Source organism: Lampetra fluviatilis, chromosome 62, assembly GCF_964198595.1.
Source record: "Lampetra fluviatilis chromosome 62, kcLamFluv1.1, whole genome shotgun sequence".
Taxonomy (NCBI): Eukaryota; Metazoa; Chordata; class Hyperoartia; order Petromyzontiformes; family Petromyzontidae; genus Lampetra; species Lampetra fluviatilis.
The window spans coordinates 1,652,580-1,671,862 of NC_136336.1; the positions used below are offsets into that span (position 1 = coordinate 1,652,580).

Genomic DNA, 19,283 nt, shown 5'->3' on the forward strand with positions numbered 1-19,283 from the left:
ACTGGCTCCTCCCCCCAGGGCCCCCCACTCTCACTGGCTCCTCCCCCCAGGGCCCCCCACTCTCACTGGCTCCTCCCCCCAGGGCCCCCTTCTCGCTGCCCCCCCCCAGGACCCCCCACTCTCACTGGCTCCTCCCCCCAGGGCCCCCCACTCTCACTGGCTCCCCCCAGGGCCCCCTTCTCGCTGCCCCCCCCCCCAGGACCCCCCACTCTCACTGGCTCCTCCCCCCAGGGCCCCCCACTCTCACTGGCTCCTCCCCCCCAGGGCCCCCCACTCTCACTGGCTCCTCCCCTACCCCCCAATTGAACCACGTGATCCGTGACACATCGGCACTGCGCTGCCGCCCAATCAGGAGCGAGCATGAGGAACCCAGGCGCGCCGACTCTGTGGCGAGCCGACTCTGTAGCGATTCGACTCGTTATCGAATCGAGTTCTCGATCCATACCACAATTCTATTCAGTAATCGATTATTTTGTATTGGCTTCGCGGTGGCGTGCAGAATTTATAGACGCTGTAAGGTTCTCGCATGAAAATGGTTCACAGTATCAATTGTAATTATGCAGCCGCTATCGATTCCACACGTAAAAAATGATCGATGCAGGCCTCACTTCAATTCCTCGATTAATGGTAATTTCGTACTAATACGAATCTAAACCAACCTCGCGCATACATCTATGAGCACAGGAATCGATTCCAGTCTCAAGAGCATCAACCAAAATCCCAACGCGCACGAATCGCGATCCGAATACTGAATCGATTTATCGCCTAAATCGATTAATCGCCAGGTGCCCTTTGCAGGCGCAGCTCTGTAATTGCTTTGCTCATTCTCCTGCTGGCGGAAGGGCCTCTACACTGGAGGGAGCTCTGAGGCCCTCTCAGAGGTGCTTTGGCCTACTCTTCCACGCTGGCCATGTGCCTCTGAAGTCGCTTGGTGTCTTTCAACGCGGCGTTCTAAATCAACAACAACAACAATCATTCGGCGGCGAGAGGGCACGAGTCGCATCGTTGTGTTGGTGCTGCACCAGAAGGCTCGTGTTGTCTAAGCGCGCACGTGTTCTGCTGCGGGGGGTGACACCCAGAGCCCTTTAACTCGCACGTGTTCTGCTGCCCTTTAACTGGCGCGAGGTCACGCGTGGAGCAAGCGCCGGGACATCACCAGGGCAGCGTGACAGCTCCCTCCTCTCGGCCTTCCCTTCTCCCTGCCCTTCCTCATCGCTGCCCTTCCTCATCGCTGCCCTTCACTCTCCGCTGCCCTTCACTCTCCCGCTCCATTCTATGCACTGCCCTTCTCTAATCCATCGCTGCCCTTCTCTCGCCGACCCTGCCCCCCGGCATCCATCTCATCCCGCTGCACCCCCCCCCCCACTCCCGAACATCTCCTCGCCACGACATCGTGGACCATGTCCCCCTCGCCCTTCCTCCACCTGCGTGCCTGTCGCAGCCTGCTCAAGCTCCCGGCCGCCTCTCTCACGTCAACGTCGTCGCCCCCGGCCCGCCCCGGCACGAGCGCCGCTCCGCTACCGTCGCCGCCTCGCCGCCGCGTGGTCATCACGGGCCTCGGCTTGATCTGCCCGCTCGGCGTGGGCACGGACGCCGTGTGGCGTCGCCTTCTGCGGGGCGACACCGCCACCGTGGCGCTCGACCACGCGGCCTTCGCGTCGCTGCCGTCCCGCGTAGCCGGCCTGGTGCCCCGCGGAACGGGGGGCGGCGACAGCGCCACGTTCGACCCGTCCCTCTTCGTGCCCGCGTCTCAGGCCAGGCACCTGTCCCCCACCACCGTCATGGCCTTGGCGGCGGCCCGCCTCGCCTTGGACGACAGCGGCTGGCGGCCCCGCGGCCCCGAGGAGCGGCTGCGCGCCGGGGTGGCCGTCGGGGTCGGGGTGGCCGATCTGGAGGAGATCGTGAACGCCGGCGTGTCGCTGCGTGAGCTGGGAGCCCGCAAGCTGAGTCCCTTCTTCGTGCCCAGGATCCTCACCAACATGCCCGGGGCCCACATCAGTATCGCGCACGGCCTCAAGGGCCCCGTGCACTCCGTGTCCACGGCCTGCGCCACGGGAGCGCACGCCCTGGGCGACGCGGCTCGCCTCGTCGCGCGCGGGGACGCAGACGTGATGGTGGCGGGCGGCGCCGAGGCGGCCGTGACCCCCTTGGCCGTGGCCGGGTTCTGCCGGGCGCGCTCGCTGAGCACGGCCTTCAACGGGAGGCCCGGGGCGGCCTCCCGGCCCTTCCACCCGGAGCGCGACGGCTTCGTGATCGCCGAGGGCGCCGCCGTCGTGGTGCTGGAGGAGATGGAGCGCGCCATGGGGAGAGGCGCGCGGATCCTGGCCGAGGTGATGGGCTACGGGATGTCCGGCGACGCCAACCACATCACGGCGCCCAGCGAGGATGGTGACGGTGCCTACAGGTGGGTCTGTGTCTGTGTGGGTGGGTGCCCATACCTGTCAACCCCTTATCGGCGACCTTACCTTATTGCAGACAAATTCAGGTCACTCGTGGCCTTATACATTTCAACGTTCATCCTACAAAGTGTCATCACAAGGGAGAAACAAGTAGCCAATCGCCACCACTACACTCGCCACTACATACCTGTCAACCCCCTATATCAGTGCCCTTACCTTATTACAGACCAATTCAGACATTATTGGTCACCACGTGCCCTTGTCAATCTCAACGTTCATCCTACGAAGTCCCATCACAAGCGAGAAACACAAACAAATAAGAAACAAATTAAGTTACTGAACAATAACTGTTTTATGTATTCATTTTGATAATTAGTGTCAATAATGCTACTTGTCATGCTGCTGTCCGTGATCTTGCATGCTGACGCTGCTTACTTGATATGTCGATGTACGCACTCGGCCATATGATTTTGTGTTACCCGTATTGAAACGGCTGTACGCCTTGTGGTCCTGAAAACTCAATTTCCCAGTACAAGAATACGGGCAAACCGTATTGGTTGACGGGTATGTGTGTGTTGGTGAGTGAGTGTTGAACTAGATCGACTCGGCCTCAAATGAGTACCTGGTGGGGTGTGTCAAAACATCTCCACTGGGGAGACAAAGGCGGTCGGACGTGGTGTTGGCCACCCACTCCCTCGTGTGCCGTGCCGGCCTTCATAGGTGCTACTCGCTCACAGCATTCTCCCCAGCAGTCTGCTAAGGCTATACACGGGCGATCGGTCACGTGTAGAACTTGGTATGGAACTACTCGCTATATCACGTGCAGGACCTGGAGTTCAACGCATCACTCTGTCACATGGTGTTGAACTGGTCTCTGTGTCACTTGGAGGACCTGTGGCTACTTGGATATAATTTCCCTTCATGCACATGATTTAAATGACAAACTAACTTGGGTGTCCAACCGGCTTGTAGCACGTGGAGTTGAACTGTTAACTGTGACACGTGTCGGACCTGGCGGTGAACCGGCCACTCGGCCACCTCCTCTCACCGCAACTCCCACCACTCCACTGCGCACGCAGGTGCATGGAGGCCGCCCTGCTCGACGCCGGCCTCAGCCCCGGCGACGTCGGCTACGTCAACGCTCACGCCACGTCCACTCCGCTAGGCGACGCGGCCGAGCTCTGCGCCATCCAGCGCCTCTTCGGGTCTCGCTGCTCCTCCTCCTCTGGCGGCGTTCCGGCCCTCGCCATCTCATCGACGAAGGGCGCCACCGGTCACCTGCTCGGCGCGGCCGGCGCGCTCGAGGCGGCCTTCGCGGCCCTGGCGTGCGCGCGCGCCGAGCTGCCGCCCACCGCCAACCTGGACCGCATGGAGCCGGGCTGCACCCTCAACCTCGTGCCGCTGCGCTCCCAGCCGTGGCCGCACGATGACCGTTGCCGCCGCCGCCGCGTGGCGTTGACCAACTCGTTTGGGTTTGGCGGCACCAACGCCTCGCTCTGCCTGGGCAGTGTGGACGTGTGATTCGCCTGTCTGGGACGCTCTTCCCGCTGATGTTCAGAAGCCGCTGGAGCTATTCACTTTTAAATCTAAAATCGGTAACTAATTTATTCAGAACTACTTTTTGTGTTTAGTTTGTCCTTCCGCCGCACCTCCGATTAGCACGGTTGGCTACATACGGTGCAAAAGAAGTTCAACATGGTTGGTGACAGTGGTGGTGGTGCAGGGAGGTGGAAGGCTTCGTCGAAGAGCGGCGTTAATTTCTTTATTGGCATTAGTGACAAACATATTTGCCAATAAAGTTTTATTTTTATTTTAGTCAAAAACGGTGACTATGAGTGGATGACAATCATCAAGCGTGACGATGACTACCGGAGCAGAGAGAGTGTGAGGAGTTGAAACTCATGAGTCTGAATGAAGACGCGCACGTCGGTAATTTAGTGAAATTATGAGAGACTACCTTCACAGGGGATGTGGTGGAGACACCCATCACTCATGCCTGGCAACCCAAACAGCCGTCCATAAATGACATTTTGAACGATTTTTGACCCCCCCCCCCCGTCGTCACACGGCATCACAAAAGTCAGACCCCCCTCAAATATGACGTCACAAAGCTCTGCCCCCCCCCCCCCAAAAAAAATACTTTTGCCATTGTAGTGCGTATTTAATGTGGCGCTGCACTCTGATGTTTTTGGAGAAAACATTAAAAGTCTATTTAATTAAGTAGAACGTGTTGTCTATATTTATTTAAAGTTGCTCATTTTGATGTGACGTCACATTTCTCAAACACCCCCCCCCCCCTCGTCACACATCGTCACAAATGTCTGACCCCCCCCACCCCCAGGTGCGTGACGTCATTTATGGACGGCCCCTTATCCGTATTCTTGTACAGGATGTTTTCAGGTTCATACGGCGTACAGCCGTTTCAATACGGGCAAATATATTTTTTTGTCTATTTGTTTGTGTTTCTCCCTGGTGAATGAACTTTGTAGGATGAATGTTGAGATTTATAAGGTGACAGAAAAGTTTCACGAAATTGTGGAGACTTTTTTTAAAGGAGGTTTTCCTGCTTTGGGATGTTTGTCTCTTTCCATTTATCATGAAAGAAACTCAACAAATGTGTCAAAACACACGGCCTTAAAAGTTAAAGAAATAAGTATAATGCTTGACGTTTTGGGCAATAGCCCTTCTTAGCACATGTGCTCAGACATTCGTTCACGGTGTCATTATTGTAAGAAGATTTGTATATAAGCAGTGTAAATTTGTACAACCCAGAAGAGTTTTTTTCGGAGCTTGTGAATAATGTAAATAAAAAAAGCCAAGTTGACTTGTGCAAATTATCATCAGCGTCCTGAGGGTCATTTGTCGAAGTTCAAATCGTTTGCGTGCCGAGTGAACGCAGCGATAATGGTGGATATTCCACATTCCTATGGCGAGGGCCAGTCACTGCGCGGGTCATCCACTGTCCTTATTTGATGACCTCCGGAGACGATGGCTTTAAGTTCGTGCTCTGTGTCTATGGGCCTGCTCGATGTTGAACTTTTTATCCACCATACACCGTCAACCGCGCTGATCGGAGGTGCGGGGGGAAGGACAACAAACTAAACAAACAAAAAGTGGAACAATTCGTGCAAGTGCGTTTATGTTTTATTATTTTAAAAAAAACTTGAAAATTAAATTACTATTCTTCGTTCTTTCGGTAAAGTCACGTAGAAGGGAAAAATATTTGTATTATTTTATTATGTCCCTTCAAAGTGACTTTACCGAAAGAACCAAGCACATTAATCCCTGCAGTCACGAAAGCTTTAAATCTAAATTAAATTACTGTACTGTCATATAAAAGCGTTTTTTAAAATAAATCTCGCTAAATAAACCATCCCGTCTTCCGTAGATACTACGCCTCATGGGGGAGGGGGAGAATCCGCCTTGGATTCGTGACGTCAACGCGTTTAGCTCCGACGTCACCACGCTGCACGTCACCCGCCTTCGCCTCCTGAATGACATGACGGCGTTGAACACCAACGTCACCACGCCGACTGAGCAAATTCGCCGTTCAACGTCACCACGTTTAATCCTGACGTCACCACGCCGCATGCCCCCCCCCCCCGTCAACGTTCATCGCCGCCGCACGTGACCACCAACTCTGCGCGATGACGTCATGACGCCGTTTTACGTCAACGCCTTCCTTGCGAGTGACGTCACAGCCGAAGCGGTGACGTCACGGCGTCGAGACTTCCCCCCCCAACGAACTCGGACCCAGGCCGTAGTGGAGATGGCGGTGTCGCTGGGACAGCTCCCGCTGCAGCAGCTGGAGGCGCTGAGGACGCAGCTGGAGCAGGTAGCGGGCCGCCTTCGGGGGCTGGGGCGGCAACGAGGGGACCCCCCCCCCCATAAACGGGGCTGGTGGCGGGGGGGTAACCGCGCCGCGGGGTGGCTGGGGGTGATGGCCGTGAGTGAACCTGTCATGGCGGCGGTTTCTTAGGGTTCATTCTGGAGGGCTGCAGTGCGAAATGCGGGGCTGGAGGCGAATGGGAAGCTCGCTCAGCTCGCTCCGCGGTTGTTCTCGGGGCCCGGGGCTCTCGTTCCTGCGGCGCTTTGATTGACAAGGGCCCAGCACCGCGTGGGAGCGAAGCGCGCCCTCAGATGATTGCGTGTTGTGTTGCTGCTGCTTCTGCTGCTGTGAATGTCTCCACGTGACGGGAGACACTTTGTAGAGCGGCGATCATTGGTGGTCGCCAGGTGGCTTCTGAAGAGACGACGTTGATACCTCGGGGTGGGCTTCGCCTGGCAGCACGGCGGCGGTGGCTTCGTGCTGTTTGTTTGTGTGTTCGGTGACTGGTTTAGCTTGTGCCCGGCACTGTATCGTGTTCTTGTAATGTTTGTTGTTGTAACAATAGGTAACATTAACACGCTGGCTTTCGCGAACAATACCCATAAGAGGTTTTTTGGGGTTAGATCGTGTAAATATATAAATGTGTCGCTAAAACCCGCCACCACCCAAATATGGCTGTCGCCTGATGAAGCTGGTTGTAATTACTGGCGAAACGTCGTACACTCAGATTGTTAATGTCGTGGCTTGGCTCTCCAACACAACCGGTGTGCTGTACTAGTATACTATACTACACTATACACTACACTATACACTACATACGAGTGCTGTACTAGTATACTACACTATACACTACACACGAGTGCTGTACTAGTATACTACACTATACACTACACACGAGTGCTGTACTAGTATACTACACTATACACTACACACGAGTGCTGTACTATTATACTACACTATACACTACACACTAGTGCTGTACTATTATACTACACTATACACTACACACGAGTGCTGTACTAGTATACTACACTATACACTACACACTAGTGCTGTACTATTATACTACACTATACACTACACACGAGTGCTGTACTAGTATACTACACTATACACTACACACGAGTGCTGTACTAGTATACTACACTATACACTACACACTAGTGCTGTACTATTATACTACACTATACACTACACACGAGTGCTGTACTAGTATACTACACTATACACTACACACTAGTGCTGTACTATTATACTACACTATACACTACACACTAGTGCTGTACTATTATACTACACTATACACTACACACGAGTGCTATACTATTATACTACACTATGCACTACACACGAGTGCTGTACTAGTATACTACACTATACACTACACACTAGTGCTGTACTAGTATACTACACTATACACTACACACTAGTGCTGTACTATTATACTACACTATACACTACACACGAGTGCTGTACTAGTATACTACACTATACACTACACACTAGTACTGTACTATTATACTACACTATACACTACACACTAGTGCTGTACTAGTATACTACACTATACACTACACACTAGTGCTGTACTATTATACTACACTATACACTACACACGGGTGCTGTACTAGTATACTACACTATACACTACACTATACACTACACACTAGTGCTGTACTAGTATACTACACTTTACACTACACACTAGTGCTGTACTAGTATACTACACTATACACTACACACTAGTGCTGTACTAGTATACTACACTATACACTACACACGAGTGCTGTACTAGTATACTACACTATACACTACACACTAGTGCTGTACTAGTATACTACACTATACACTACACACTAGTGCTGTACTATTATACTACACTATACACTACACACGAGTGCTGTACTAGTATACTACACTATACACTACACACTAGTGCTGTACTAGTATACTACACTTTACACTACACACGAGTGCTGTACTATTATACTACACTATGCACTACACACGAGTGCTGTACTAGTATACTACACTATACACTACACACTAGTGCTGTACTATTATACTACACTATACACTACACACGAGTGCTGTACTAGTATACTACACTATACACTACACTATACACTACACACTAGTGCTGTACTAGTATACTACACTTTACACTACACACTAGTGCTGTACTAGTATACTACACTATACACTACACACTAGTGCTGTACTAGTATACTACACTTTACACTACACTACTATACACTAGTGCTGTACTAGTATACTACACTATACACTACACACTAGTGCTGTACTAGTATACTACACTTTACACTACACACTAGTGCTGTACTAGTATACTACACTTTACACTACACTACTATACACTAGTGCTGTACTAGTATACTACACTATACACTACACACTAGTGCTGTACTAGTATACTACACTTTACACTACACACTAGTGCTGTACTAGTATACTACACTATACACTACACTATACACTACACACGAGTGCTGTACTAGTATACTACACTATACACTACACACTAGTGCTGTACTAGTATACTACACTTTACACTACACACTAGTGCTGTACTAGTATACTACACTATACACTACACTATACACTACACACGAGTGCTGTACTAGTATACTACACTTTACACTACACACTAGTGCTGTACTAGTATACTACACTATACACTACACACTAGTGCTGTACTAGTATACTACACTTTACACTACACACGAGTGCTGTACTAGTATACTACACTATACACTACACACGAGTGCTGTACTAGTATACTACACTATACACTACACTATACACTACACACTAGTGCTGTACTAGTGACGAATTGGCCACGTTCTGTTTACGTGACAACCCTTACTAGTTGGCTGTGTCGGGTGGTGGCAGATTTTAACAACACATTTATTTACATGATCTAACAACAACAAAACTCGTATGAATAGGTAACTTGTTCATTACACTCATATACTCATTTATCCTGTAACTTTCTATGGAGCTCTCACAACCCAGCCACTCCCTTTCCCCTCCAGGCTGAACCGCCTTGCAGCTGCTACTTCACCCCTTTGTATCGCGACCCTCCAACTCCCTCCATTGCCCCAACTCACAGCCCCGTGGCTGCCCACCCGAGTCGGGAGTCCCATCCCCCCCCCTCCCCACAGCTCCCTGCCGTGGTGCCACCACACAAGGATCGTGCTTCAACGACACTGTTGTAACGTTCTTAGCCCGTGCCCCTACTGGACATGTGTGGGAAAGAGCTTTATAGCTCTATTTAAAGCTTTCGTGACTGCAGGAATTCATCTTCTTGGTTCTTTCGGTAAAGTCACGTAGAAGGGAAGTAATAAAATAATAAAAATAAAACATAATAAAACAATTCTCACGACGTTTCGGCTACAACGCAAGCAGCCGTCTTCAGGTGAAGAATGATACACTGCCAAGCTAGGAGCTTATATATAAGCTCCTAGCTTGGCAGTGTGAGACACTTTATTATTTTTATTATATATTTTTTTATTATTTTATTACTTCCCTTCTACGTGACTTTACCGAAAGAACCAAGAAGATGAGGTTTATAGCTCATCGGATTCCTACGGTGTAAATAAATATTGTGATTTAGAGTTGGTGGTGGCGAGCGGTGGTCGTGTAGCCGTTAGCGCGTTGCGTTGCTACGATCTCGAAGACCCGAGTTCGATTTCCGCTCACGGCCACCGACTCCAGTGACGATTATCGGAACCGGTCCTGGGCCTTCCCTAGGTCAATTCAACCTCAAATGAGTACCTGGTACGGTGTGTAAACATCGTCACTAGGGGAGACAAAGGCGGCCGGGCGTGGTGCTGGCCACCCAACCCCCTCGTGTGCTGTGCCGGCCCTTAATAGGAGGTCGCTAACAACACGGGGATCTTTGTTGGTAGATTCGACTCTATTCTTGCTTAGGATGGCAGAAGTGCGATTCAGGAGCTAAATACCCATGTCGAGGTCTGGTAGCCACGGCTTCGGTAGAGACAGAGTTCGTGTAGGTTTGCTTCGGTAGAGAGAGAGTTGGTGTAGGTTTGCTTCAGTAGAGAGAGAGTTCGTGTAGGTTTGCTATTCCTCCGTTGAATGAGTGTGTGGGTGATCGAGTCTGTAAGAGTAAATATACAGGCAGTCCCCGGGTTACGGAAGGGTTACAGTTCCTGAGAACGATCCCTAACCCGAATTTTCCGCATGTCGGAAACTGAACAATTTCCCCCTAAAATCAATTTCCCCCCAAAATCAACGACAGAATCCCATAGCCGGAAATAGTTGTGCCTCCCCTACCGTCTTCTCTCTACCGCATCGCGTTTTGTATTGCTGCCTGTATCGCTGCCTGTACATACACTCGGCACTTTGATTATTTGATTTAATCGAATATCGACACTAACACTACCCATAATTGGAATAATGGAGTATGTACTGTATCCAAACAGGTTCTTTCAAGTTGTTCGACCTCCGAATTTTGATTCGATATCCGGGGCAAAAATTTGTTCAAAATTTTGTTCGATCACCGAATTGTTCGAGTTCTGGGGCGTTCGATCTCCGAGGTTCTACTGTAGTTCCGAATGTTAGTTACCGTGCATTAGGCTAGGCCTAGACTTCACATACTCACACACATACACACGGATAACAACAACAACCGCCATTCTCCACTAAGTGGCGGTGAGGTCCCCACAGCGCTTGTGCCAGGCTATGTGCACGTTGAGGCCAATTGAAGTGTCCAACGCCCGCTGGCAGAAGGTCACGGGGCAGACCCAGGTGCCACGGGTCGACTGACTGAGATGACTGGTCGATGCACCACCTGTGCCCCCTACTGTGCCAACTTGCTGTGCTTTAGCCACCCGGCGCTCCGCTCGTTGTTGAACGTCGCTCCTCCGCCCTCCGTTGTTGCTGGAGGGCGACTGCCTCCAACTGCCCAGTAGCGTCCTTCACGAGCCTCCTTCACAGAGGCTGATCTTGACACCGCTGGTACCAGTCTACGGCAAGTCCACTCAGCTCCACGTCCTCCTGTACCACATCACTCCATCTCTTCTCTAGCCCGTGCCCACACCCGTTCAGCCCCCTCCATCCGGCCGAACAAAAGCTCTTTAGGCATTCGGTGGCTGGGCATGCGGGCTACATGACCCAGCCAACACAGCCTTGCCTGCTGGAGGAGCTCATCGATGGGACTTTGTCCAGATCTTTCAAGGATTTGTGAGCTCCTCGCACAATCCAGCCTAGTAAAACCAAGGATGGATCGTAGGCAGGCCATCCTAAATGTTTCTAACCGGCGAAGATGTTCCATTAGGGGGGTCCACGTTTTGCAAGCGTAGAGAAGGGAGGGCATGACTGTGGCCGAGAAGACCTGAAGCTTCGTGTGGAGCGACAGACCAGGTAGCTTCCACACAGCGTTACGCAACCGATGAAAAGATAATGCCGCTCGACTGATTTGGAGTGAGACCTCTGCTGTCAAATCGAAACCGCTCATGAGCACACTTCCCAGGTATGGGAAGCTCTCCACTCTCTCCACAACTGCCCCATCACCGATTCGGAGTTGTGGGGTTGGAGTGTCCGATGGTACAAAATACCCAGGCAGGTGCTTCGTTTTGGTGGGGCTGATAGTAAGGCCCCACCTCTTAGTAGCACGCTCCAGGTTCAACAGCAGCGCCTCCAACTCCTCCTCTGAGTGAGCAGCAATTAGCAGATCATCAGCATACATAACATGGTTGACCAATAGAGAGTCATCCCTTGACCGCACCCGGACATCGATCAGCCTCCCATTGTATCTGTACCAGATGGAAATTCCTCCGGTACAACAATCGAAGGCTTCTCGAACTACAGAGAGTCAGGGACTCCGAAAGCACAAAGAACAACCCAGAGCCCAGGCCTACTGATGGTATCATAGGCCTTGACCAGGTCAATAAAGCCATATATATACACATACACACATGCACGCAGATACACACATATACACATAGTACATACAGTAAATAACTCATGAAATAAACTTAAAATGAAGAAAACATGGGAAAAAAATAAGTTCTAAGCATAGAAAACAAACAATTACGTAATGCTCAAAAGGAAAAGAATTATGTAACACTACAAAAAACCTATTTAACTTAATCCTAGTAAAGCTCGGGCTCCGTGGAGGTGGCAGTTTAGCGAGTACGTAAGGCGGCCCGCCTTACGCCTCACTCTGCGGTATTCATCCGCAACCTCACCACGCTACACTATTTGTGCTTGTGTAATGAATGCAAACATTTACGCATATTTTAATTTGTTTTAACATGATTTATGGGGTCTTTAGTAACCCGGGGACTGCCCGTATTGGCGAGTATATGTGTGTGTGTGTCCACACGAGTGTGTATCCTCGCGAGTTTGTGCAAGTGAGTGTGTGTCCACACGTGTGTGTCACCGCAAGTGTGTGTGTGTATCCACGTGAGTGTGTGTCCGTCCACGCGAGAGTGTGTGTCTATCCACACGAGTGGAAGCCCTCGGCCAGCGGTATGGATCGGTTGTCGCATGGCGCCCTGACACGCGCCCCTTTCTCTCTCCGTCACCCGCATCGCAGGAGTTGGATTTCCTGTCCACGTCGGTGCAGCAGCTGAAGGTGGCTCAGACCAAGTTCGTGGAGTCCAAGGAATGCCTCAGCAAGCTCAATAAAGACAACGCAGGTGCGTGTCAAGGTCACACGGTTTACACTCCAACAATAAACAACACGCTGCCCGCCTTGGCGCGTCGTGAGGGATGGGAGAATCGGGATCCTTATTTAGACTGGAGGAGGAATCCGATGAGCTATGAAGCTCTTTCGTCACTGATGTCCAGTAGAGACGGGTCAGCAAAGTTACAACCTGGGGGTGGGGGGGGGAGTGGCTAACATATGGGAGGCCATGGAGCTGCGCGTGTTGGCTGGTGGGGGGCCGGCGGTGGGGGGGGGGTCACTAAATCGTTGAAAGACTTTCCGCCTGTGAGACGGCGCTTCTTCTGCCAAACGAACGGCCGGCGTGCGGTTTCTCTCCGGCGTCCACTTTGGCGCCTGCGTCAGGAGCGTCGTCAGAAGTCGACTCGTCCTTCCCGTGCCGCCGTGTCCGTACGCGTGCATGTGTTTATGTTCGCACCGCACCTACCCGGCCGTGCTAATCTGACTACTTCCCGTGCGGCATGACCGCTCACCCGTTGGTTTATTTTGTTGCAGGAAAAGAATTGCTGGTGCCGCTCACAAGCTCCGTATCCTTGGCCTCGACATCTCCCCTGCACCCTGGCTCGTGGTGGTGGTGGTGGTCATCTGGCGGCGACGGCGGTGGTTACGTTTTGTTGGCGGTGGTTTTGATGGTATTGTGTGGTGGTGGTGGTGTCCAGCGGTGGCGGTCGTCTGGTGGGTGTGTTTTGTTGCCGCTGGTGGTTGCGTCATGTTGTTTGTTTGGTGTGGTTGTCTGGTTGTGTTTTGTTGCTGGTGGTGGTTGTTGTGCCTGGTGTTGGTTTTGTGTGGTTCTGTCTGGTTGTGATGGTGACTGAGTTGCTGTTTCCGGTGGTGGTTGTGTCTGGCAGTGATGGTATTGTGTTGTGGTCTCTGGCAGTGGTTATGTTGCTACTGCTGGTTGTTGCTGTCTGGTGGTGGTGGTGGTTATGGTGGTGGTGTGATTGCGTTTTGTTGTTGCTGGTGATGGGTGGTGGTGGTTGTGTTGCGTCTTTTTGGTTTGGCTGCACACCGTGACCCTTAACCGCACAGCAGATGTACGTGCCGGGGCATCTGAACGATGTGGAGCACGTGATGGTGGACATCGGCACGGGCTACTACGTGGAGAAGGTGGGTCTCCCTTGCCTCTTGTCCATCACCGTCTTATCCCAAAGTGTCGCCCAGCCCGCTGGGCTTTAGTGCTCGGCAACTCGACGGGACGTTTAACGCCTTGGCACAGTACGTGGAGAGTTTGATCATGCGGCATGCGGAGAATGTAAATGTGGGATGGGGTAATCAACTTCGAGGTTGGGAATAGTGCGTGGTAGTAAGGCGTTGTGGATGTAATTGGAAAGAGGAGGAGGAGGAGGTTACTAATAGGGGTTTTCCCCTTTTTTCTGGCAACAAAACTGACACCTTTTGCAAGGAATCATGCTTACATTAACCACAATACTTGCAGTCAAATGCAAACATAAAAACAATACTCTGATAATTTATGCATTGTCCTTGAAACTGATTAGTCCACACCAGAGACAGCTTTTCTTAGAGCCTAGTCTCATATGGTGTTCGACCAGATGACGCCAAAAGGCGTCCGTATGAGACTGCAAGTATTGTGACTGCAAGTATTGTGGTTAATGTTAACATTATTCCTTGCAAAAGGTGTCAGTTTTGTTGCCAGAAAAAAGGGGAAACCCCCTATTAGTATATCTTGGTACTGGCAAAGGAGGCCTCATAATGATGAGGAGGAGGTTGTGATGGGTGGGACACGTGTGCAGGGGTGGTCACGATAAAACTCTGGAGCAAATTCTGGAGAGTCGGGTGATCACTAGAGGATTAGGCAGGAGGAAGGAAGCAATGGCGGTGTGTCCACGGCATCGAAAAGCGTTTGCCGCGATGGTCTGTTCACCTTGACTGTATTCTCTTATCCTGTTGTCCGTGAAGGCCTGCAAAGCTTCGCGTGTGTGTGGCCCCATCGGGGATTGTGTCTGCTTGTGTATGTATCAGGGCCTAGTCTCAATCAGTATCAGACCAGAGGACGCCAAAAGGCTGTCTTTGGTGTAGACCAATCAGTTTAAAAAACAATGCATACATTACTAGAGCATGGTTTTTTTGCATGTTCACCACCTGTTTTATTTCCAGAAAGGGTAAAACTTATTCTTATGCTCTGATATTGGCAGGAAAGGTCCCATGTTGTGTGTATGTATGTGTAGGACTCGTACTCGGCTGTCTTTCTGTTCTCTTTATTTTACGCTTAAGAGTCCACCTCCGCTCCGCGTCGCTCCGTGCCCTCACTCCGCTCCGCGTCGCTCCGCGTCTCTCTCGCCGCGCCGCATCTCCTCCGCCTCTCCCTCTCTCTCTCGCTAGGTCTGTCGACTCCACTGCTATTCTACACTGCATCCTTCAGATGCATGGCTACCCCTGTTCGCACACTGCATTCTCGCTATCACTGTCTCTCTATACTCTACTCCGTCTGTCGCCGCTAACCCACTCTTTCTCTGCTCTACTACCGTCACCGCCTGCTCTGCGATTCCCCGGGCACCGTCGCTGCAGCTCCATCCAAGACGCCGACCAAGACAAGAAGCCCCTCTCTCCGTCGCGCTGTGGCTTATATCCCCGTACCAATTAATCCCCATTAATTATCTCAACCCCCCGCTTATTACTCGCCCCCTGGCCCCCGGTCTCACGTGACCTTGTTATTGCCGCCAGAGCGACGCCAGCTAATAACCAATTACCCTCTTAGCCAATCGCTGGCCTGTCCCCCCGGCTACCCCGAACACCTGTCTCAACACTTAACGACCCTCTCACCTAATGCCACAACAACAACCGTGTCCTCACATACACCCCACTGTACTCTGCTCGCTGGCATAGCAACAGTAAAAGAGAATGCGTGGCGCGCTATAACTCAAGTCCTACATATGTACTGATGTATGTTGAACTTCTTTCGCACCTTACATTGCCAACCGTGCTAAACGACGGTGTAGGGGGGCAGGACAACAAAACTCAACGGGGACATTGTGGAGGGAAACTGGAGTGCCCCGGAGAATACCAGTTGTGCGTAAGCGGGGGGGGGGGGGGATCACACTTGTGTGAATCCACACTCGCATGCTGGTCGAGTGACGCCAGTCGTGCCCTCCGACTCTCGCGGTTCTGAAGTGGAGGCACGTGTCACTGACGATTCCCAGACCGTGGAGGAGGCCAAGGAGTTCTTCCAGCGGAAGATCGACTTCCTCACCAAGCAGATTGAGAAGATCCAGCCGGTGTTGCAGGAGAAGTTTTCGCTGAAGCAGGGTGAGCGAGCGACCACCGGCACCATCGGCACCATCAGCACCATCAGCACCAGCACCACCAGCAGCAGCAGCAATATCGCTATCGCCAACATGAACGCCATCATCACGTTCATCACCATCATCCCAATCGTTCACATCAAATACCATCAGCGTCGTCGTCGTCACCACTCGCTCCATCGTTGGCATCAGCACTATCCTCACTGTCGCTCGTGTCAACAACATCAGCGCCAGCTTCAGCAATGTCATCACTGTCACAACACCGTCAGTTACGATCATCGGTGACGTCAATATACCATCATCATCAGCACCATCATCACTGCCACTAATATCAACGCCATCGGCACCATCATCGTCATCATCACCTTCAGTATTATCATCGCAGCGAATGTGGCGTGTGCATCGGTGGTGTAACGGCGGTGGTGTTGGTGATCTCTGTTCTCCCACAGCTGTGACCGAAACATTCAACGCGAGAGTCCAGCAGCAGCTGCAGGCCATGCAGCAGCAGCCGAGCGCGTCCAAGGCGTGACCCCACCGTGCGCGGCTCACCCATCCCCTCCCCTCCTGGCATCTCCGGAACCTTTCCCGGCCTCTCCTCACTCTGAATGACGACCTCTCCCTGACTTCTCCTGACCCGTTTTTACCCCACCTGATTGTCCCCTGACCTGTCTTGACTTCTTCTGACCCCTCCTGACCCCTCTGCACCCCCCCCCCCACCCCTGCCACCCCCCTCCGCTCCCCCAATTATTTAATGCCGGCGTGTTCACGCCCCGCTGTGATGACCGCTCGCCGTCTCCCCACGCCGGGCATCGCACGCAAACATTTCTCTCTCTCGCGCGGGTTTTCATTTTTATTTCACCAACGTTCGTTCCGCCTGCGGCTCAGCCACGGGTTCGGTCCCCGATCAGCGGCGTGCGGCTCGCACCACGCGGCCGACCTCTGACCGTGTCATCCGGTTCGCTTCCCGGTAACGTCGGCGCACACTGCGGACGGAACCAGGTTTTCCGCGTCGGCTTCCCGGTCGCTAACCCGCCGCCGAGCGGCGTGGTGACGCGCGGTTAAATAATCGCCGTGGCCTGACGCTGATTGGAGGAAGCCCTTATAAGGCAGTGGAGCCGTTGCGCTGCCGGTGGCGAGATGTTAACCACCTCGCCTGGTATACAGGAGGTCGTGGGTTCGATCCAGACCTTGACGCCTGCTGCTGTATATTTGGAGCTTGCGTGTTCTCCCCGTGGTCGCCTGGATTTCCCTCCGAGTCCCCCGGTTTTTCCCCTCCACATTTCGAATGAACATCACGCGTTGAGAGTATTTGGCCGCTATAAATTTCCACACGATGATAAGCCACTTGGTTGAGCTATCATCTGCGGCCAGGTGAATTCTGCAAAAGAGCTGCTTAGCAGCTCAGTGGGGCCTTACCTGCTGAAAATAACCAGATGGATCGTCTCGTCGGCGTGACGCGTTACGAGAGAAGGGGCCCCGCCAGCCAAAGCCGACGGTCGTGGAACCGCTGCCGAGGTAACTTCTGGGCGAGCTCTTGTCTCCAGCAGGGGGCGCTGCACGATGCGGCACAGCCACGGACGTCGTCGCGATTGTGGGCACGGCGCCACGTTTCCGTCTCGTCCGTGAGCTCAGAGCTGGCGTTGAACAACTTGTGAAGTTGGTGCCACCTGAGGGGTCGGGTCAAATCGAGCGGCTTCAGTTTGTGTGGCCAACAACAGCGGATTATGTCATAGCCGTGTGCGAAACGAGTCCTCATACAATGGAACGACCGTTGACCGTATTATTGTGCCGCTAAAAAATAAAAGTTTGTTGCCTGCAAGGTCGCGTGTGCTGATGTTCTTCTGCCTGTGGCGCCGCAGCCGCTGCGAGTTTAGAGACAAACCCCTCGGTGTTTGCCGGGTGCTCGACGAGAGCCGAACAGAGCGTTGCGAAGGAATCGTGAGCAGCCTGGAAGTGTGTGAACAGAGTCGATCTAGGTTCTCGGCCGCCGACTTTCACACCGAGAGTCACGCGTCGAGAGGAGGGAGGAAATCCCAGGAAACGGAGGCTTCACTTTTCCGTATCGCACATTGAGTGGCACTCTTACGCCGTACGACGAATAAAATCTCGTCCTGTGCTGAAGTCGTTCTGCCGTGGGCGGTGACGATTTGTGCTCTCACCCGCGGACTCTTTTCGGGCCTGGAGTTTCACCAAGTAAAGTGACGAATCAAATCGGCTGTGCCGGGTTTTTTTGTTGTCTCTGTGCGTTTCTATTTGCTCGTAGCGCACGATGGCAGCGGCCATTCGGTTCAAGAGCCGGAGATGCCAGAGAGGGCTTCGGCAGAGAGAGAGAGGGTTCGTGTTGTTTTGCTGTTACTGTGTGTTCCGTGGTTTTGGATTTCATGGACACAATTGCACGCCTGTGGCTTGTCTTGAATGCATCTCTTTGTCTCTGTATCTCCGGGTCTATATGCATCTCGATGGGTCTACGTGTCTCTACGAAGTCTCTGTGTATGTATCAATATTTATGGATAGATTTATAAATCTGGGTCTATATGCATCTGCAGTATAGGGTATATGTATGTATATGGATCGACGTATGTATATGGGTCTCTGTATCTCCGAAATCTCTATCTGTGAATCTGTCTCGAGTATCTTTGTGGGTCTTTGTGGGTCTGTATACATCTTCAGTATATGGGTCTACGCATGTCTATGGGTCTCCGTATCCCTGTAGATCTCGGTGTATCTATATGTGTCTCGAGTATCTTCTGTGGGTCTCTATGCGTCTGTATTCTCTGTGGGGTCACCGTCTGCTCCACGGCGTGAGCTGCATGGCCACGGCCGCGCTGCTCGTCGTCTTTAGCGCCGTTATTTAATTACAGGGGACGGGCGCGCGGCGCGCATGTAAAGTTGCGGCGGGGGAGCGGCGCTCCATTTGAATTCTGTGCTGCCGCTGCTGCGTTAATCTCTTAGGGGGGGGAGAGGGGCGGGGGGAGATGGAGTTGGGGGGTGGAGCAGGTTCGCGAGCTGCGCTATGAACCCGGCGGCCCGAGTTTGATTCCCGCTCACGGCCAACACCGGTGACGATTATAATGATCTGAACC

General features: G+C 52.2%; 2 protein-coding genes across 3 annotated transcripts; both read left to right on the top strand.

The window, feature by feature from the left end:
- The first annotated feature begins 719 nt into the window (after positions 1-719).
- OXSM (3-oxoacyl-ACP synthase, mitochondrial) lies at positions 720-4,472 on the top strand. 2 transcript variants are annotated; one of them, XM_078881777.1, is made up of 2 exons: positions 720-2,408; positions 3,479-4,472. In XM_078881777.1, the coding sequence occupies exons 1-2, from the start codon at positions 1,401-1,403 to the stop codon at positions 3,827-3,829; spliced, it is 1,359 nt and encodes a 452-aa protein (XP_078737903.1). In that variant the 5' UTR covers positions 720-1,400; the 3' UTR covers positions 3,830-4,472. The 2 variants fall into 2 exon arrangements, with proteins under 2 accessions (XP_078737903.1, XP_078737902.1); XM_078881776.1 differs by having other exon boundaries at positions 720-2,404.
- Positions 4,473-6,093: 1,621 nt separating this feature from the next.
- Positions 6,094-18,386, top strand: PFDN5 (prefoldin subunit 5). Its single transcript, XM_078881829.1, has 6 exons — positions 6,094-6,234; positions 12,812-12,914; positions 13,436-13,467; positions 13,973-14,047; positions 16,099-16,204; positions 16,650-18,386. The coding sequence occupies exons 1-6, from the start codon at positions 6,169-6,171 to the stop codon at positions 16,727-16,729; spliced, it is 462 nt and encodes a 153-aa protein (XP_078737955.1). The 5' UTR covers positions 6,094-6,168; the 3' UTR covers positions 16,730-18,386.
- The last annotated feature ends 897 nt before the right edge of the window (positions 18,387-19,283 follow it).